At 41.4% G+C, this 21,954-nt stretch overlaps 1 protein-coding gene across 8 annotated transcripts in view; it reads left to right on the top strand.

The window, feature by feature from the left end:
- REPS2 (RALBP1 associated Eps domain containing 2) overlaps positions 1-21,954 on the top strand; it is a 199,149-nt gene that overhangs the window by 98,701 nt on the left and 78,494 nt on the right. For 2 of the 8 annotated variants that reach the window (XM_081043421.1, XM_081043422.1), the window contains exons 10-13: positions 1,446-1,515; positions 2,964-3,017; positions 7,641-7,686; positions 10,794-10,930. In XM_081043421.1, the coding sequence (XP_080899547.1) occupies positions 1,446-1,515; positions 2,964-3,017; positions 7,641-7,686; positions 10,794-10,930 (307 nt within the window). The remainder of the gene's footprint in view (positions 1-1,445; positions 1,516-2,963; positions 3,018-7,640; positions 7,687-10,793; positions 10,931-21,954) is intronic. The other 6 variants (XM_081043424.1, XM_081043423.1, XM_081043426.1 and 3 more) reach the window with 3 other exon arrangements.

Raw genomic sequence — 21,954 nt, 5'->3', positions numbered from 1 at the left:
TAAGTTTTGAAATTAGGAATTGTGAGTTCTTCAACTTCACTCTTCTTTTCCAAGAATGTTTTTGTTATTCTGGGTCCCTTGTATTTTCTTATGAAATTTAGGACCAACTAGTCTAATTCTGCAGAGAAGCAAGAAGGATTGCACTGAAACTATAGATGAATTGGGGAGTATTGCATCTTAATGATATTTAGTCTTCTTACCCATGAGCATGGGATGTCTTTCCATTTATTTCGATTATAAAAAATTTCTTTCAACTTTTTTTTGTTTCAGTTTATCTACATTTTCTACTCTTAAATTATTTTCTTCTACTAAGGATCTGGTTTATAATCTAAGTGGGAGAATAAAATGAAAGAAAGGCTCTGTTAAGATTCATTCTTTGTTCCATTGGAGATATTAGACTTTGAATAGGAAATTGCATCGAGATACTTCATTGTAATGCCAAGAAGAATTGCTAAATCCTAGGTCAGGTTCCAACAAAGCAGTACTATAACTCCATTCTTTGGAACATTTTAAAAACAGAAGTAGTGTTTACTCTCTGGGGTTGTTCGTATTCCGAGAGGTAAACCAATTAAGTGTTTGGAGCACCAGGAAACTGCTTCCCCACTTCCTTTATATTTTAAAATTTTTCTTTATTTGATTTTTTGAATAATGTTTAAAAAAGATACCAAAAAGGCATATGTGACCAGTCCCCAGTCCTCCTCCCATCCCTTTCCTCTGTCTACCCAGTTGCCCTTCAATTTTTCTTTCCAGAATTTATGTATATGTGTGTGTGTGTGTGTATAATATGAATATATATTATTATTTAACCTCCTCAGAAGTCTTGGAGTGCATGTTAATTTAGACTTTATAAGAAATAAATTTATGGTAGATTTTCAACAGAATTTTAAACAAATCAATACCCGATCAGTTTGGGTATACGTCTTATTAGTATAAGTGAATACAGTCCCCATAAGTGTGAGTTAGGAGAAAGTTTTGTTGTGCTCATCATTAAAATTCTCTTATTCTATGACAAGCAGGCTGTTTGAATCAGGGCAGAACACCTTCTGCACAACAGATCCTGGCAAATACCCATGTTATGGGGCCACTTGTCAGAACCCCTTTCTGCTTGTGAAAAAGTACATAAAGTATAGGTTTGCTCTTGACTGAATGGGCAAATGCTACACGATTCACTGGCTGAATCCCACACCGTATTCAGATTTAACGGGTGGTCTATATATGTGTCTCAATCTGAATCGTTATTTTTTTCCTCTGTGCGTATAAATTTTTCAATATAAATTAACTTATACCTCACTAGGAATCTGAAAAAAAGCAAATAGTATTAAATGTCAGGGTTTACTGAAGACAGAAATATAGGCAAGATGTATAGCTTTTAAAACATTTTCATATGTGCACATCACTTAATACCTATTCCAATCTGTATAATTAATTTACTCTTCTTTTTTAAGAAGCTGTCTATTAAAGACATGGCTGACTTTCCTGTTCCTACCCAAGATGTGACTGGTGATGACAAACAAGGTATGAAAAGAATGAATTTTCTTCCTTTAGGGACATTCTGCTTATGTTTCTTTATCCACTTCTCTTGGAATGGTTGGCTTCTAGAGCATGATAGTGCTCAGTATATGAACACATTTGGATGGATTAAGTGGTTCAAATTGTTGTCCCCAGACTGTAGTTCGTAAAGTGGGAACAAGAACTTAAGTGTCCTAAGCCCCCCAACTTATTGGCTCCTTACTCACTGCTGACCCTTAGGCTATCCTGATACCCTAGTTGGAATCTGGTCCTACTGATTAGGAAATGACTGGAAGCTGAAAGAATTGAGAGCTTAACATCTTAAGTTGGCAGATGTGATCCCAGCACATGAGTATAAATGCACATTTGTACACAGGTCTAATCCATGAGGAAGTTATCTTCTGAACAGTGTCTGTTCCTGGGCTCTGTGGTGTGGGGGTGTGATGTGGAACCCAGCAACAATTTGCCTGTCTTACGGGTGGATGAGGGCAGCACAGCGCAGTGTTCCTTCCATGGTTATAGCTACGATCAAGCTCACAGATGAGTTGGCCTGCGACTATCTAGAAGAGCAGGAGGAACACTCCCCATCCCCCCAGCCCCCGACTCCATCCTTCCCTATAATGCTTTATAATCTGTTATACCAGGTCCTCCTTCATAGACTGTCTTATTCAGTCCTCAGAAAACTGAATGGAGGCTGCTGTGTTTAGCACCTAAAATTGAGAGACAAGTATTAACTGAAGTTCAGGCAGTATGAATCATTTGCTTAGTAAGAAAAAGAGTGGGGGTAAAAACCAAGATTTTCTAAATTTCAAGCCAATTTTCCTCCTATTATCTGATATTGATTCAGTACCCGTGAATGAGAACCTTATCTGAAGGGACTAAAATCCAGTTAAGCTATTTCAGGTTTTGTTGAGACCTGCCATCGATGCAGCTTTGTACTGGAATTAAAGGTGAAAAATAAGTTTTCCATTAGGAAACAATAGTTGCATGTGGTCTATTTAAATATTTGTTCAGGAGAGGCAGGCCAAACTGGCCATTGTCTGCAGCAGCCTGTACTCTGACCACTCTCTTTATTAGGAGCCTTAGCCTTGACTGCACATTGGAACAAAATACTGAAGCCTGGGTTTCAGTCCCAGAGAGATTCTGATGTCATTGGTCTGGATGTCAAGAATGAAAGGGGGAAATTTCTGATATTTCCTGGTAATACTCCTAGCCACTCTCTGGAAAGTTGAAAATACTGCTTTGTTCTCTTGGGAGAACCTATTTCCATACTTTAGGTCTTTGTTGTTTTAGTAAGTGCTGTAGCAACTTACAGACCTTTGTAACACCATTTTCGTAAGTGATGATAGAGGTTCTTTGTTTGGATGCAATGTGCCACAGAAATAAAATGTTACAGTTTTCTTTCTCCCCCCCCCCTTTTCTCTTTCTGTTGTTTAAAAACAAAACATTGTTAGCTTTGAAAAGTACTGCAGATGAAGCTTTGCCAAAGGACATGTCTGAGGATCCAGGTAGGAAAAAGCCATTTTAATATATTTTTATGTAATTCTAATTTAAAAAAAACATAGTAGTTTTAGTGAGTAGAAGATTGGTATATCTGTGATAGGATGTATGTTTCTCTCTAAATACTTGTCTTTTTTATTACAAGGAAACCTTTTTGCTTTTTTTTTTAACCCCTTTTCAGGCATGAGAAGAGGGTGATTTCTTCTTAAGTTCTCAATTTAGGTTTCACTGAAAGGATCACTCAGTTTGAATTTAGAGTCTCATTGTTAATAAGTGTAAAATTGAGAAGGCTTGGAGTTGAGAAGATTTCAACAAGCCATTGTAGTTTTTGTGTAGAGTGAGGGTTGATGGGGTAGGTCAGTTGGAGGCCCACAGTTGAAATTTTCCATTTCCAAAGCAAAAATGTCAAATATTTTCATTATACTTCATGGAGTATACATTCATTATACATGGAGTGGATTCCAAGGAGAGAACGCAAAGTGGTGTTTGCCCAGGTTCTTGGAGAGTTGGAACTGGATCTGTGAACCTTGGATGTGGCCAGGCCTGTGTCCTCAGCTCTCTTGGTGGATTCTTCATTGAATCAAGATGAACGTAGTTAAAAACAAACTGACTAGGGAAGACCTTACTATTTGGAGCTCTGCTTATGAGGACATGAAAGAAGTTGCTGCTTTGTTTTTTCTCTCTCTCCTAATATTTAATAAGTAAATCATGTTTGTTTGGGTTAGCTAGCTATCTTCCCAGGCTTATTTGTTTAAAGTTGGAACAAAGGAATCAATATAACATTGAGGCTTATGCTATAGTATAATATTTCCCAAACAGTAAGTTCATTCAAGGTTTAAAAGAAGAGCGTTAGAGGGAGAGGAAGGAGAGTGGGGAGAGGGAGGAAGGGAGCAGGAGGAGGGAGGGAGAGGGAGAATGAATACGAATGAGAATATGTGATTGATTTCAGTGATGAGGCCTAAGAATCTGTATTTATAGGCATCCCCCGCCCCCCCCCCCCATTTTGGTAACCACTACCTCTAGAAGGTGATGTTAAGAAATAGAAAACTATAGATGAGCCATGACTCATCTGTGGACTCAAAAGTGTTAGGAATTCTCAAGCTGAGTTTTTGATTTTGAAACTGATTTGGGCTCCATCATAGAGGGAAACACTCTATTTGTGTAGGACCAATGCCTGAGGTAGGTTCTTTCCAACTCTAATTTCTGGAGCTAAAGTGGATACATCCTGTGCTCGCTTCGGCAGCACATATACTGAAGTGGATACATCTCAGGTTTTGTAAACTTCATGTGATGATATTAGGAAAAGCTAGTTACATTTAGAGATTTAAATTGGTGCTTCTCTAACAGCCTTTGGAGCTAATAACTTCCTGTTTCTTTCATGAGCGTCACATGTTCTCTGGGGCCTGCGCTTTAGCCATCGTTGTTATCATTCCTTCACTGAATAGGGCACGGTGTGGGTCCCTAGGCAGCACCTATCAGGGGGTGCGCCACAGTGCACGAAGTACATCCGCATTTGCTTTGCATTCTGCCTGGGAGCATGCTATGTGGTTCCTGGTTCGTTCTTCCCACTGCTGCCCCTTTGTGGAGTGGATATGAGGGAATCCCTCAGCTGAAAACACGTTTAAAGCGCCCTTTGCTGGGGAATGTTTGGATTCCCAGCAGGAGACACTGGAGTTTCAAGATGGAGGTTTCTAATTCTCCATAGCCGTCCGTGCCATGTGGACAGTTTATCTCAGTTGAGTTAGTGTCTTTTGGAGAATTAAACTTCAGGCTTGCCCTCTTACCCAGTTTTTGTTTCCTGGAAAGATGACATGCCTGGAGTATTCTAGGGAGTTGGCATTCTTCTTCCCTCTATCCAGCTAAATGAGAAGTGAGGATCTGCCCATTGGCATCTGCCTGGATTCCTTGCCACTTTTGCAGATGGTCACGTGCTCCAAGTGCTGAGGCTGACTTTCAGGGGCTTGGAGGCTAATGGAAGACTTAACTGGAATAGTGTTCTGCAGCTTTTTCTCATCTGAAACCTGTGGAGACTTACCAAGACCTGCCGGGGATATGTTTTTGCAGGTGGAAGGAGAAGCATCTCCCTGCCTTGCTCTTCCACAGCGGGTGGTAATAATGATTACGGTGATGAAGATGATGGTGCAGTGGGTTACAGATGGGATGGGCCTTTGTTATTGGGGTGAGGGTTTCCCTTGTTACCTATTTTTGATATACCCTTGCCCTTTTAATTGCTGAAAGTATACGTATTAGTGGAGTCTAATCGATTTCTTAGCTGATTTCTTAGCTAATCGATTTCTTAGCTGAATCACGTTCAAGCCTGATTCAACAGAGCACACTGCACAGTGGTGCTTTTTCTTGGCGTCTCTAGGTCATGCTGAGGGCATTAGGCCTGTTTGCCCTCACACTGTCATCTTCAGACTGCTGTTGTTGAATCTAGCTGCTGCCCCAATTGCCAGCTATCACGCCAGGGTCTTATGGGGTGCAGCCGTTCTCTCCGTCCATTACCTGTTCCTATCTGCACCTCCTTTGCTGTCCTAGGAGGAGCTAAATTTAGAAACCAGATTTTTAAGCCTGAAAACTTAGGACTACTCTATGAGAGCAATGTTTTGCAATTCTAAAATACATTTAGTTTTCCAAGTACCTTCACCTTCTTTTCTCTCCCTGTGAGGAACGGGCCACATTTTTATTTTCTTCATCCCGTAGGTGAGCAAACTGAGGTTCACAGAGGTAACAGCTAGTGAGTGTCATGGCCTGGTCCCCACTGCTCATGCACATCCCTCACCCCATCTATCTGTCTGTCTATCTCTCACCAGCATGGTTCACCCCGCCTTCCACACCCATTCCTGCCCCAGCCAAATGACAAAGATAATGGCAATTGACAAAGGAATTAACGGTCACTGCGGTCTGGTTTTCACATGGCTGAGACTTCCCCTGCCTACATCTTGCTGGAAAGCAGTGGGGCCTGAGGGAGAAGAGGGGCACGGGCTCTGTGGGCAGCTTGCTTGGAGGGCGGTCCCCAGCTCTGTGGTGAGTCTGGTCACACCGTCCCCCGAGCCCCATGTCAGCCAGCTTGTCTGGAGGAGAGGATCCCTTAGTCCGCTTGCCTTTGCTACCTGTGGTTTGTAGGATGCAGAGGTAGTTTTCCACGATAATGGCCAAGATGGGGCTCAGAGTCCTCAGGCTGCCCACGCTTTTCAGGACTGGCAGCCTTTCAGTCTTTTTGAGTTGAAAGATGCCTGTGTTCTCACTACGACAAGCCAAAATGCTTAGGTTGGGAGAAATGCTTCTTTTTGGCAGCTGACCCTGTGGAAGGGAATGTATATTGCTAGTTTGCTTTGTGCCTTGTTAGCACTTCAGCTCCCCTTTCCGCCCTGCTTATCTAACCCAAGGATTTTAATGATCATCGTAAATCCAGGCTGCTTCATACCAAGGAGGGTTTTCTCTTTGGAGCAACATAAAAGAGGAAGGGAGGGTGCAGTGAGACATTTTCTTTCTGGAAGAATTTGTGCAAGCAATACATACTGTATTCTCCTTGTTCCTAGTTAGCAGCACTTTTTCTATGAATTTTTATGACATTTTATGATGAAAAATTTGCAGTGTTTGCAAAACCTCAGCATAGCTAGTGGTTTCTAAAGTTGTCTTCCATAGAGGATTGAAAACATAAAAAGAGGATTAATGTTTTTTGTAAATGTTTCTAATTATTCCCAACAAGTTGTGATGGGCAAGTAGGCTTTAGGGGCATTGGTAGTGAGCAAGTTCGTTTGTGACTGAAATTTGATAAGGGAAAGTTGTATGGTTGACAGAATATTTTAATGATTTCACTCTATAACATTCTCTGTACAATTTGGTCACAGAGACATGGGGACACAAGAATATTTTCTTTTCGGAAAAGCTGCATAGCTCATTGCAACTTCCTTGTGGGAGCTCTGATTTCTTGTGGTCATGCTGCTCTGGTAGTGTATTTTAAGAAAACCTTAACATGTAGCCCGATGGATTTCTTCCTAGCCTTCAAGCGTTCAAAATCTATTACTAGGCTATCATGATAGACCAAGAAATCCTCAAGTCTGAGCCTATCATTATGTAAATAGGTAACCCCTTGAGAAAGTTATCTTTCTAGACTGGAATTTCTTTTATTTTTTTATTGGGGAATATTGGGGAACAGTGTGTTTCTCCAGGGCCCGTCAGCTCCAAGTCATTGTCCTTCAGTCTAGTTGTGGAGGGCGCAGCTCAGCTCCAAGTCCAGTCACCATTTTCAGTCTTAGTTTCAGGGGGTGCAGCCCACCATCCCATGTGGGAATTGAACCGGCAACCTTCTTGTTGAGAGCTCATGCTCTAACCAACTGAGCCATCTGGCCGCCCTAGACTGGAATTTCTTCATTATGAACTTTGATTTGAGAATGGCTCCTTGTGTTCTGATGAAAGGAAAACGTTGGCTTTTCTTTTAATTGTGCCTTTAGCTTTAGAAATAAAATTACAAAGTAATGAAACTGGAAGTGGTCAAGTTCTCCACATGGACACCTGTACCTCACATTGACCTGTTGATGTGTTCTGTACTAGCCCAAGGGCAGCATATAAACCTGTTTAACTGCAGAAATGAAATCCAAGCAAACAACATCTAATCTTTGTTTCAGCCACTCCTAAGGATTCCAGCAGTCTCAAAGCAAGACCAAGATCCAGGTAGTGTTTGTTTAATTTCTGCTTTGATGCCCTTTGTGCCTTCTCCTGGACTAGAAATAACCCACCCAACCCACAATCTCCTTTTCCTTTCGATTTAAAGCTTAGGATTTATATGGGTGAGTTCACTCGGCATGAGGGAACTGGTGCTGCTGGGGAGACTCTTAGTTTCTGTGTTTATCAGCGCTGGAAGATGGTAGCTGCTGCTCTCCGGTCACCTGACACGAAGAAGTGGCTTGTCTGATATGCCCCAGTGGTTGCAGGATGATAATGAATAGGGGGAAGTAGCTTTGGAAAGAAGGAAATACGGTTAAAAGGTAATTAACACTGATATTTACTATCCTGATGAAGTGAACACCAAAGAGTACGAAGTTGGGGGTACAGTCTAGAGGAGGGAACAAAAATGCATATGGTGATTTCAGGGAGGCGCGAAGCTTCAGGTAAGCAGTGCTTATGGTCTGTTCCATCCTATCTTAGAGCCTCTTCTCGGCTTCACAGTTTTTAAATCAGTAGAGACTAGCAGAGGAGAGAGAGCCAGTGAGGCAGAGCTGTGGTTGACATCAGACATCAGAAGGGAGGAGCCAGGAGAAATGCATAAACACTAATAGAGCATCAAGAGGGAAGAAGGTATTGGGACCGCTTGTCACCAGTAGATGCAGTGTAAGGCAGGACACTGTGTGTCTTTTCCAAGTTGTACTTTGGCTCTTAGTGACTTTTCCCCTGCTTTGGCTACTAGACGCATTCCCGAAAAAGTGAATTTAAATCTGATCACATTCTATACGCTTGAAATACTGACATTAAGGAAATCTTACCTCCTTGGAAATCAGAGTTACCCCTTAGTTTATCTTTTATGTCTGGATTTGCCAAACTGGGGTTTTGTTTCCTTGTGTATAGATGGTACAGATGTCTATATTCATATTTTTAAAATCAACAGATACAGTAATTCATTTTGGTAGGAAAAAAAGGTGTAGGCATTATTACTCTCTATGGTTACCACATGTACTCTTTTTTAAAAACAGTATGTTGGATCTTTTACACATTAGTCTGTACTGGCTTTAGGATGTAGGTATAGAAACACTTGTCTGCCTTCATAGTAGGAAAAACCTTTGAATTGCAAAAATCTGCCTATGTGTCCTATGTTAACTGTAAATTGAAACTCACAGTTTTCACTTCTACTGACTTCCTGTCTCTCCCAAAGTGAGTGAAATTACAAAATGTCATAGTCACATTTTCTGTTATTAATATCACTAGCTAAATTGTATATATTATTCTTGTAGGGATTGGTCTTCTGGTCTAATTTGGATGTTTTTATTTTCACTACTCCCAACTGGGTCTTTGAGACCAGGAGAATCAAATCAATTTTATCCTCCTTTTTAGAATAATAAAGCTTTGTACAAATGTAAGGGCAAGAGGGACAATCACCATTCTAACACTACGACACTCATCATTTCGTTGATTCCCTGCTAATAATATTTTAATTGGTTGCAGTCATAGTTTTTCAGTATCACTTATTTGATATTAAGTTAACTTTCCAAAATATAAATACACAGGGCTGTTCATGGAGATAAAATTGAATGAGCTCTGTTGAATGGGATAGTGTGCTTAACTGTATGTGTATATATGTCCACACATTAGTATACATACACAATATTTTGTCTTTCTTGAGTGAAAAATGTCACTAAAGCTATATTTGGCATGGAAAGTTTTAAAATTTCTAGCCTCTAGGGCCTCTAATTTCCTTTTTAAATCAAGCATTCCCATTTGAAAACTTGGTTGTCCTTTCACATCACTTCCCTTTTATTCTGGTTGAGAGTGTTAGAGCCTTCATCCTGCTAGTTCCTGCACGCCTTTGCCTTCCCTGTCTCACCACTTACGTTACAGGGACCACCCCAGAGCATGTCACGTGCCATTATAGTGACTTTATTAAAGATTGCAACGTTGCATGACAGACAAAACTGTCGACTACCACCAAGAAACTTGGAGGAACTTATTCAGGAAAATGAAAACTTGCTGTGTCAAAACCAGCTTTAGCAAGAACTGAAGTTGCTTAATAGCAATGGATAGATTGTAATTTCATAAGTGCTAATCTAATAGCTAAATACTAACAACAGTTTTCTGAGATTAATTTGTCTCTCGGACACATTCTGACTCAAAGGTCATTTTCTTCTTTGACATGAACTTAGCTGAGAAGTTGACTAGAGCAGATGTATACATCCACTTCTTAGCAAATCACAATGGGAACTTGTTCCACAAACCTATTTCTAAGGAATGGATGAGTTGAATTAACTCAGAAAATAAGTAGTCTCTTATAAATAGTCTAGCCGCTACCATCAAAAGATTTCCTCCCTGGCTCATAGACAGTATCAGAACATTTTAAAAATGGAATTTAGAAGCAAAGAGAGACTAGAGTTTGAATCGAACGAATGTGACCAGAGGCAAGTTGTTTAGTTCATTTTTCTTTAAATGTCATTATTGGAATTACAATCTCAGAAGTTGGCTAAGTAGTTACTGCCTAGTCACAGGTTGAGGGAGGAGGTTAAGAGGAGACCTTTGCTTGGAAAATTTTCCCAAACCCACATTTCTTGTGGTAAGACAACCTGATTGATGTGTGTACTCCTCTCCTGAATTTTCATTTGTGGAATATTCCCTTGAATGTTTGATTCTTACTCTCAGCTTATCTGTCCCAAGTCCATATGTACCTGTCATCGCATTTGCATGTAAACAGGAGGAAAGTCCTGCTATCAGTTTATACCAGGGAGCCTTTCTGTTAAAATATGCAAGTACCTAAGCAGAAGGGTTTACATGCTATTCTTATTAACAGTTCCCATAGAAACGGATTTGAACTGACAGAAAGCTTTTCCTTTTGGGTAAATTTAGGTCGAAGGTATAATAAGAGCAAAGAGGTTAGAAAAGATTCTGATTCATGGCTGGGGGTTTGGGCAGTTATTGCAGATCGGGACATCTAGGGGACAGTAGAGTCCATGGTTGCTCTGGGAGCTCGTGAGTCCTTTGTAGTAGCTTTGACTTTTGTGGCTATTTTCCATTTCAGCCCAACTTTAGAGAGTAAAGCTTTGCTGTCTCCCTTCTGACCTTCGCTTATTTTGCTGCAGATCTTACTCTAGCACCTCCATAGAAGAGGCCATGAAAAGAGGCGAGGACCCACCCACCCCGCCACCGCGGCCACAGAAAACCCATTCCAGAGCCTCCTCCTTGGATCTGAATAAAGTCTTCCAGCCCAGTTTGCCAGGTGAAGTGTCCCAGCTCTGCACCCCAGCCTTTCCCTTTCCCACTGGGGTCAGTGGATGGGTGTTGCCACAGAGGCCTTTGTGAGCCCAGGAAACGAGTGGACCTGGCTGTTTCCCACTCCAGGAAAGTCTCCACAGTGCTGTGGGATTCTTGGGAGGGAAAGCAGTTTTAGGCAGCTAGGTATCACATGTGTCTGGAGCCTTGCCCACACTTGCTCTGGATCAAGAAGAATGAAATTGTAGCAAGAAGATAAAAAATGCTTCAGCCCCAGAAAGCCCACTGAATGCATAGCTGGGGTCTTGTTCTCTCCATCCTGGTAATTTGTATACAAGGTTGCTATCTGTGATTCCCTCAGATGCTTCTGCGGTTCTGTGAAAGATCTGGGTGATCAGTGTCTGGCCAGAATCTTCTCCTGCATTTTCTTCTTGTGGCAAAGATCCTGTGTCCTGTAGGGTTTCATGCTGAGGGGCTCTGCTTTCTCAGTGTGACTGATGGTTCGGTGGTTGGTGGTGGGGTCTACGGCAAGGGCACCTTCAGATGGCTGCTCTGGGGCTTTGGGGGCTTCTGGAGCCAGCTGCTGCAGAGCTGGATTGGAGGCGGGGGTAGAGGATGGTTGGTGAGGTGTCAGAGGGGCCTGTCTGCTCCCCTGGCTCCTGGTAACGTCAGGGACGTCCACCTAGGGAACCTACGGAATGGCAGATGAGAACTGTGCCTTTGCTGTAGTGAAGGTGCTAAGATACGGTGCTGCCCCAAGTGTTATTTGGGGAGCAGCAAGGGTCTTTCCACTGACTAGTGTAGGCAAGCTATACATACAGTGATTTCCTGGAACTTTCTCTATCTATGTGCATTTTAAATCAAGCCAACCTCAGATGCTAGTGATTTGCAGATTATTATCTTTTCTAAAGCAAGAAAAGAGTCTTTGGCTCACACATTAGCCTGACCCCTGTGTCCCGGCAGAGCTCAGCATGTTTTATTTGTTCTAATAAAGTACTCTCTTCACAGTAAAGTTATAGAATGTTTTTTTAATATATGAGAATCTGGAGCGCTCTATGAAATTTGATTCTCTGCCATGAGTTCATCAGATAAAAATTTGCCTTGAATTTTCCCCCATACTTTGATCCAAATTCTGGTATAATTTCATAGTAACTGGTATTTGGGATGGGAGTAGCTAAGGATGATGATGCTATAAAAATCTCACATGGCTGGCGGATTATGGCCTAGAAGATTTTTCGATGGATGAAAGAAGATTAAAACAATCTGGCCAGCTATCTCAGTAAGTTTTTCTTGCAAGGAGAGAGGCTGGAAATGTGCAAGCATCTCTCGGGCTGTGTCTCCACAAGGAGGGTCAGCTGTGTTGAGAGTGGATGTGCTGTGACTTTTATGACATTGCAGTGCAGGGTGGAAGAGACAAGGCTGCTCTTAGCGTCCAGCTCAGCTGCTTGTTAACTGATTTCCAGCACGTGGCTTAATCTGTCTGCATCTGAGACGCCTGAGCTGTAAAATAGGGCCAATGCTCCGTGGAACTGTAGGGTTTTGGTGACATAATGAACACAATGCAAATAGCACCATGTTTGGCCCATAGGCGCTCAGTCCCACAGAAGACTGATGAGGGAAGGGCATCTGAGGACAAAGCCCCCTGACGCTCTTGACCCCCAGTGGGACAGTTCTGTGATTTGTTACCCACTATTCCTCGGAGGGCTTGCAGAGGTTAAGCCCCAGTTACCTGCTGTGGTGCTCCATTCAGTAACACCCTTTCTCGGCTTTCTTCCCTCTAACTTTGCCTCACTTTCCCCACAGATGAATCAAAGAGCTGTTCCCAAGTCCCTGTCTTAGGGGTTGCTTTTGGGAGAACCTGAATTAAGACAGCTTCTTTTTACATCTCCAATGTTGACGTGACTGAAAGAGGAAACATATTTTGGTTTGATCAATGCCGAAGAACAGTTAGGCGGGTGACATCTATATTTATAGCGTACCTCCATTGTCTTTCCAGCACAGGTTTACACAAATGACATTTTAATGAGCACTTGAAATGGATCACAGTGTGAAAAGCAGGTGGTACCATTGCATCTACTTCATTTGTTTCCATGTTGACTAATTCTCACAGGAAAGTGCGAGGGTCTAAGTTCCATAGAATTTTAGTGTATTGCATCTTGGTAGAAATTGCTTACTGAAATTCTGACAGACTAGGAAAGCATGAAGTAGAGTATAAACCTCTCAGAGTAGCGCACCCATTGAGAACCATGACGCCCATGTAGTAAGCCCTCAGCTGCACTTGTCTTTCTGTGTCACTTTCGATAAAGTGGGTCACACTAGGCGTGCTGTTCTGTATCTGGAGCATCCCAATTAACCGTCTTTCCGTTTCATAACAGAGAGCTGCATTGTTCTTTTATGCCGTGTGCTGCGGATGTACCGTAATGGGTGGTGCATTGATGGAGACTTGCCTCTTGCTGTGTCTCCCTCTCCTCATCCTCAGCTCTTCCCCACACTTTCTCTCACCTCACACACTTCTCCCTCTTTCTCATGCAGCCCCTTATAAGCCTCTCTCCCCTTTTCATCCTCTTTGCACCCCTCTGCTCCATCCTGCTCCCCTCTCCTCCCCTTCCCTGACTCTTTTTTTTTAAAATTTATTGGGGTGACAATTGTTAGTGAAATTACATTATTTCAGGTGTACAATTCTGTATTACATCATCTATAAATCCCATTGTGTGTTCACAACCCAGAGTCAGTAACCCTTCCCTGACTCTTACTCTTCCCCCCTCCCCCCCCTTGCAGGTCCCAAGCTTCTCTCCTAGGGTGCCCCACCTACCTCACTTTGCCCTCATGTCATAAACAAGGCAGAGGTTTTTTACAGACTTTGTATCCTTACCTTTGTTTCTTTATCTACTTATTTTCTTGGGCGGAATCCTGCAAGTTGGACTTGCTGAGTCAAAGGCCATAAACGTTTGAAGTGTAGATATATGTTGCTAAACTGTGCTGCAGAAAACTTGGACCTACCAACTTCCCCCACAGCTAACATTGTCTGAGAGTGTTTCCTCACGCCCTTGTCAGTACTGGTCAATGTTCACCCTTTGAAATGTTACCAATCTGATAGGCAGACGTTTGTATTTCCTTGATTCCTAGTGAGACCGAACATCTTTTCATATCATTATTGGCCATTAGTATTCTTTTTGTGAATTGCCTGCTCAGAAGGTTCACTCAGCTTCTGTTGCTACATCTTTCTCCTAACCACAGGGACCACTTGTCTCCTCCTCACTTTTCCTACAAGGTTCTGGACCAGCCCTCTCTGAAGCTCTTGGGATTGTGAGGGTGGCTGTGGAGAAGCGAACCTAACCTGCTACTTCACTGGGTCCATGTCCTTCCGGTCCCCAGTACCCCGTCTTTCTGCCAACTTTATGGGTTAAAACAGACTCTACTTGGGCAACTCTGTTTATAACTATAGAAGAGTAAGGAAAGGTAAAGAAAAGAGGGGGTAGAGAATGTACAGTGAAACAAGATGTGGACCTGAGTTGAAAGGGAAAGATAAAATGAAGCTACTGTTTTAAAAAATGAGAATCACAGGATTGTGAAAAACAGAGTGAAGGAGGCCAAATTGCTGAATCAGACTTGGTGTAGGATTTGGATAGGATTTAAGGGAATCGCGTAAAAATGAATAAGGTCAACTCTGGCAGCGTGGGACCATTGGCTTTAACTTTGATGTCTGTGAAGAGAGTGTGAACATGTGATTTACAGGAGTCTAGACGATCCCAGCGCCATAGGTAGTAGGTGCTTGCATTGCATCGAACGCATGTGTTTTCCTAGGGAGAAGCTCCTATAACATCACTGTGTGTAAAAGGGAGATCCCCTTTGTGATAGCAGGTCCAGGTTGTGGAGCTATCCTCTCTGTCCCACACAGCTGCTGTGTGTGAGAGGAAACAAAGACGTGCATGGCAGTCTCAGTCAGTAATGATGTAAGCGGACAAAACCTAGAGGCAGTTAAACCCTGGACTTGCATACTGATATTTCGAGTTTAGAGCTCTGTACTTACAGCCATGAAACACATTTTATTACTGAAGTTCCTGTAAGGAAAGTCATACTGTCCAAGCAACCCTTTTTTTTCATTTTTTAAATTGACTTTATTTTTTAAGAGCATTTTTAGGTTCACAGCAAAATTAGGGGGAAGATATAGAGATTTCCTGTATGCCCCCTCCCCTACCCACGCCTTTCCCATGATCAACATCCCCACTGTTTACCATAATACCCTCTAGGTCCATCCATGTTTTCTCAAAGATAAGATTTTATTCTTTTTTATGGCAGAGTAATATTCCATTATATAAATGCACCAAAATTTATCCAGTTGTCTTTTGATGGGCATTCCGTTTGTTTCCATATCTTGGCTATTGTAAGTAGTGCTGCAGTAAACATAGGGATGCAGATATCTTTTCAAATTAGTGTTCTGGATTTCTTTGGATAAATACCCAGGAGGGGAATGTTACAATTGATGAACATGCATCGACACATCGTAATGACTCCAAGTCCATAGTTTACATTAAGGTTCATTCTTGGTAGTAAACATTCTATGAGTTTGGGCAAATGTATAATAACATGTATCCATAATTTATAATATCATACAGAGTATTTTCACTGCCCTAAACATCCTCTGTGCTCCACCTCTGTGCTTCATCCCTTCCTCTTATCCCCCCAACCCCTGGCTGGCCACTGATCTTTTTGTTGTCACCATAGTTTTGCCTTTCTCCGAATGTCTTACAGTAGTTGGAATCATACAATATGTAGTCATTTCAGATTGGCTTCTTTCACTTAGTAATATACATTTAAGTTTCCTCCATGTCTTTTCATGGCTTGATAGCTCATTTCTTTTTACTGCTGAATAGTATTCCATTTTCTGGATATACCACAGTTTATTCGTCCACCTATTCATGGACCTCTTGGTTGCTTCCAAGTTTTGGCAAGGATGTGGAGCAACAGGAACTCTTCATCCATTCTTGGTGGGAATGCAAAATGGCACAGCCACTTTGGCAGTTTCTTACAAAACTGAACATACTCTTACAATATGCTCCAGCAACTTTGCTCCTTGGTATTTACCCAATGGAGTCAAAAACTTATGTCTGCACATAAAATGTGCACATAGATGTTTATAGCAATTTTAGTAATAATTGCCAAAACTTGGAAGGCAATACCTTTTAGACCGTAACCTCCTTTTCCTCATTGAAACTGTTGTTTTCATAAGGTAATTGTTTTTCGTAAAAGCGTTTTTTGTGTTCTACTGTGTAGGGTGGGAACTCCCCTCCTTCCACTTTTGATACTGACTTGCCCCTTCCAAAGTCATGCCTAAGCTTTGCAGCCCAAGGTTTCCATGGTGATGGTCAACTGCCTCAGTGCTGCCTCTGCTACAACAGCCCTGTCCAGTCATTGAGCATCCACTGGGCAGAAGACACAGACATTGGCTGGAGGGGGTATAGCTATCCTTTTAAAGCTTCAGACCAGGAACCCTCACCAATTCCACTCAAATCTAACCCGGGAAACCTAGTCCTATGGATACCCAGCTGCCAGGCAGCTGAGAAATGTAGACTCTGGCAAGGTAGCCATTTCCCAGTGACACCTCTCTTACTGTAAAAGATGAGAGTGCATGTTGGTGAACAGCTCTTTCCACCACTTTCCATATGGCCAAATATATTGAGATCCACATGCTAAAACCATTGTGACGGCTGAACAAAACACATCCATGGATAGTATCTGCCCATCGATAGCTCATGTCTTTTCTTTTAGACCATGATAATAAAAATTAGTTCCATGGTTAAGAAATGACAGTATATCCGTATCATAGAATCTTATGACGCCATTCAAAAGAATAAGCTATGTGTACTAAGTGGAGAACCAGCTGAGAGAAATTAAGTGGAAAAGGCATGCCGCAGAATGTGTACTTGTATGTTCTTAAATGTATAGACAGTTTCTGGAAAGATACTTAAACTAATAACAGTGATTATCTCTCAGGAAGAGAATAGGATGACCGGAGACAGGAGTGAGAGAAACTTACTTTTCATTGAATACCATTTGTATCTTTTAAATTTTGCCTCAGGTATACATATTACCTGTTATAGAAAATTTACTTTTCATTCTATAGCTGCAATGACCAGACGGTGCCTGAGAGTATCCGAGAGATGTTCTTCCCGGCTGAGTTTACCGCTCTGAAAACTTGCCTACCGTTATTTACCCAGGGTATCTCTATGGCGAGTCTGCTGCCACCTCCTGGAATGCAACTGAAATGACAAACATTCCAGAGCATTCTTTTTCTTTCCTTTTCTTTAAATTAAAGTTTATTGGGGTGACAATTGCTAGTAAAGTTACATAGATTTCAGGTGTACACTTCTGTAATACATTATATCTCACATTGTTCACCACCCAGGGTCAGTTCTCCTTCCATCACCATATATTATACCCCGTTTACCCTCTTCTAGAGCCCTGTTCCCTTCTCCCCCCTTACCCTCTGGTAACCCCTAAACTATTGTCCATGGCTATGAGTTTTTGTTCTTTCAGTTGTTTGTCTTGTTCTTTTGTTGTTTTTGGTTTATATACCACATATCAGTGAAATCATATGGTTCTCTATTTTTTCTGACTTATTTCTCTTAGCATTATAATCTCAAGATCCATCCATGTTGTCACAAATGGTCCTATTTCATCTTTTCTTACCTCCAAATAGTATTCCATTGTGTATATATACCACAACTTCTTTATCCATTCATCTATCAAAGGACATTTTGGTTGTTTCCATGTCTTGACCACCGTAAACAAAGCTGCAATGAACATTGAAGCACACGTGTCTTTATGGATAAATGTTTTCAGATTTTTTTGGTAGATACCCAGGAGAGGGATTGCTGGGTCATATGGTAATTCTATTTGTAATTTTTTGAGGAACCTCCGCACTGCCTTCCATAACGGCTGCACCAGTCTGCATTCCCACCAACAGTGTATGAGGGTTCATTTTTCTCCACAGCCTCTCCAACCCTTGTTACTATTTGTCTTGTTGATGACAGCCATTCTGACTGGGGTGAGGTGATATCTCATTGTAGTTTTTATTTGCATCTCTCTGATGATTAGTGATGTTGAGCATTTTTTCATATGTCTATTTGCCATTTGTATGTCCTCTTTGGACATATGTCTCTTCAGGTCGTCTGCCCATTTTTCAATTGGGTTGTTTGTTTTTTTGTTGTTGAGTTGTATGAGTTCCTTGTATATTTTGAGTATTAGCCCCTTCTCGGAGGCACTGTTTGCAAAAATCTTCTCCCATTCAGTTGGTTGCCTCTTTATTTTGTCGATGGTTTCTTTTGCTGTGCAGAAGCTTTTAAGTTTCATATAGTCCCATTCATTTATTTTAGCTTTTACTTCCATTGCCTTTGGAGTCAAATTCATAAAATGCTCTTTGAACCCAAGGTCCATAAGTTTAGTACCTATGTTTTCTTCAATGCAGTTTATTGTGTCAGGTCTTATGCTTAAGTCTTGGATCCATTTTGAATTAATTTTGGTACATGGTGACAGTCCAGTTTCATTCTTTTGCATGTGGCTTTCCAATTCTCCCAGCACCATTTATTAAAGAGGCTGTCTTTCCTCCATTGTATGTTTTTTGGTTCTTTGTCAAAAATTAGCAGAACATTCTTGAAAGCTCTGCTGTGTTCTTCTGATTCCTCTTCAGTGCCCCTCCAACAATGAGGAATAGTTTTGGAGGACTTCCCAAAGCCTCTATTGTGAGTCGTACAGATGGGCAAGGTGTTGTGGGAAGGGCTGTATCTTGGAAGGGGGGTGTTTTTCTGGAGTGGTGAGCTGAGAAGCGTCTCCTGGGTTTTCTACAAACGATTTCTTTTTGCAACTTGAGAAATGGTAAACCCCTTGGGAATAAGCGATGTTCTCAAGACCAAACTTACCTTTCATGTTCTTTCCCTAAAGGATGAATTCAGTCACCTTATACCTTATAGATTTTCCGTATTGTGTCATTCCTGTGAGAGCCACATGTTCCCTTTTAAAATCTAGTGGGGTTAAACAATCTAGTAGGATTATGGGATTCCTACCCTACCCCCAAACTTTTGGTTCTGCGAGACGCAGCCAGCCACAGGTTCAGTCTGGACAGTTTTTTTTTTAAATGGAAACTTTATTGAGATATGATCCTCATACTATAAAATTCACCCTTTTAAAGTATACAGTTAAGCAGCCTTTAGTATATTTATGGTGTTGTGTAACGACTAGCAGTATACACTTTGAGGACATTTTCATCACCCCCCCCCCCACAAACCCCGTACCCATCAGCAGTCATTCTCCGTTCTTCTTTCCTCTCCCCACCCCCCAGCTGTTGGCAACCACTAACCTCCTTTTTTCTATGAATTTGCCTGTTCTGGACATTCCATATTAATGGATTCATACAATATATGGTGTCTTATACCTGGCTTCTTTCACTTAACATAATGTCTTCAAGGTCTATCCAGGTTGTAGCATGTGTCGGTACTTCATCCCTTTTATGGATGAGTAATAGTCCATGGTATGGACGTGACACATTTAATGTATCCATTTATCAGTTGATGGACATTTCCAGGGTATCTTTATGACCAGGGTATCTTTCCATCCATTGTTTCCACTTTTTGGCTGTTATGGATAATGCTGCTCTGAACATTCATGTACAGCTGTTTGTGGAAACATGTTTTCCTTTCTCTTGGGTATATACCATACATGGGAGTGGAATTTCTGGCTCATGTGATGACTGTGTTTTCCAAAGCAGCTGCACCAATTTGCCATGTCACTAGCAGTGAATGAGGATGACTATTTTCTCCTACTTTTAAACGCTTGTTATTGCCTGTTCTTTTGATTTTAGCCATCTTAATAGGTATAAAGTGGTATCTTATCATGGTTTTCATTTGCATTTTCTAGTGACTGCTGATGTTGAACGTCTTTTCATGTGCCATGTTTATGTCATCTTTGGAGACATGTCTGTTCAAAATCTTTGCCCATTCTTAAATTGGGTTATTTGTCTTTTTATTGTTGAATTGTGAGGGCGCTTAATATATTCTGGACACAAATCCCTTTTCAGATATATGTTTTACAGATATTTTCTCTCATTTTGTGGGTGGTCCTTTCAACCTTCTCGATGGTGTTCTTTGGAGTTTTTAATTTTGATGAAGTCCGGTGTATCCATTTTGGCTGCCATTGCAGTCATTTGTCTTTGACGGGCCAAGGAATGCCATCTAGCTTTCTCGACCTGAATCTTTGCTTTCAGGCCTGGACTTGTTTGTGGTGGGGTCTATCGTGAGAAACAACACTCAAAATTCATAGTGACAGCAAATGAGATTTCCCTTGAGCTTCTCAGTAGTTGATAGATAAAGGATGTTGGCTGCATGTAGTGTTGCTTTGTCATGAAATTTGAAGTCTGAAAGGTCATGTAAACATATAGAAGTATATTTGGGTTATTGGGCTGGATGAACATTTTCGGTGGTAAAAATGTAGTCCTGGTATTTGCAAGCTTATTTGTGCCAGTATCCAGCGTGCTCATCTAGATAACACGCCAGTGTCAGTCTTTGGAAGGTGTGGTTGCCATGTGCTGTCTGTCCTTGTCTTTGTGCCTTTTCCTGTTTTCTTGCTCTGTGGTGTTTCCCCCCCACCCCCGTGAGTTATGTGAGAGTTTCTGTACCAGCACAGTGCTGGGATCAGTGCCTGCAGAAGTCCGAAGCCTGGGGAAGGTTTACAAAGGCTTGCCAGGGTGAGGGTGCAGCCAGCCCTGCTGTTGGGCAGGGTGCATTCTCTTTTATACCCACCGTCCACTTTTACAGCTGTCCCTGTCTGGCTGCATACTTTATCAAGGGCCTGTGGGATGGAACAGGACACAAATCTTTGCAGGATGTAGTGGGAAATGTTAGTATCCCCTTTATTTTTAAAATGCTTATAAAACTCACTTAAGTAATAGACACTTTCTTGTGTGTGGAAGTCAAACGTTACAGGTCTTTCCCTTAAGCTCATCTCCATCAAGCCCAGTGTCCTCTCCAGGGAATGCATTCTGGAGACATTTTCTAATGCATTTATGAATGGACATGTGTACCTGTGATGTCAATTTCATGTCTTTTTATCTTTAAAATAACTGGTGTCACACTGTACGTGTTTCCCCCATGCTTTTTTGTTGGAGCTATGTCCATGACAGTACTGATCATTTTATAATTCTTTTATATATGTTCCCGTACATTGGTTACTCTGTTAAAAACTGTATTATGGAAAATTTCAAGTATATGTAAAAGAGAAACCCCATCCCCAGATTATTTTGAAGCAAATGTTAGATGTTGTGTAATTTCATACATAAATACTTTATATGTATCTCTAACAGATAGGGCCTTAAAAACATCTTAACTACTAAACCTTTATCATATGTAACAAAATTAGCAATAATCCCTTAATATTGTCTATTATCTAGCCAGTGTTCAGATTCCCTGAATTGTCTCAAGTATGTCTTCTTATAGTGGCTTGTTCAAATCAGGATCCAAACAAGGTGTGCGTGCACATTCTGTTTGTTTTGACACCTGTTAAGTCTCTTTTAATTGTGGGTCCTCCTTTAATCCTCCCCCAGTAGTCAGTCATTTATTCATAAGATCATCCACCCTGTAGACAGTTCTGCATTCTGTATTTGGCTGGTTGTCTGTTCTCCCATCTCCTGCATTTCCTGTAAACTGGTAGGTAGATTTAGGCTTGATTAGAATCAGATTCTATTTCTGGCAAGAATACTTCCTCATGATGCTGTGTACTTCCTACTGCATCACATGAGGAGGTCCCTGATGTCTGATGCCACTGTTTTGTGATGTCTGCTTGATCAGTGGGTTCATGTACTATTAGCCTGATTCATCTATTATGATAAAGATCCCCAGCAGCCTTTTAACTCATGGTTCTGTCAGGTATTGATCATTGCCTACATCCAGCAGTGTGTTGGTAAATGTTTAACAACTGGCCATTTGCCAATCTTGATGGTATAAACACTCCTGCCATGGCCAATTTCACTCTTACTGATGT

The sequence above is a fragment of the Rhinolophus hipposideros genome (genome assembly GCF_964194185.1).
Source record: "Rhinolophus hipposideros genome assembly, chromosome: X".
NCBI lineage: Eukaryota > Metazoa > Chordata > Mammalia > Chiroptera > Rhinolophidae > Rhinolophus > Rhinolophus hipposideros.
Note: the sequence above shows the minus strand (reverse complement) of the source record. Positions and strands in the feature narration are given on the sequence as shown.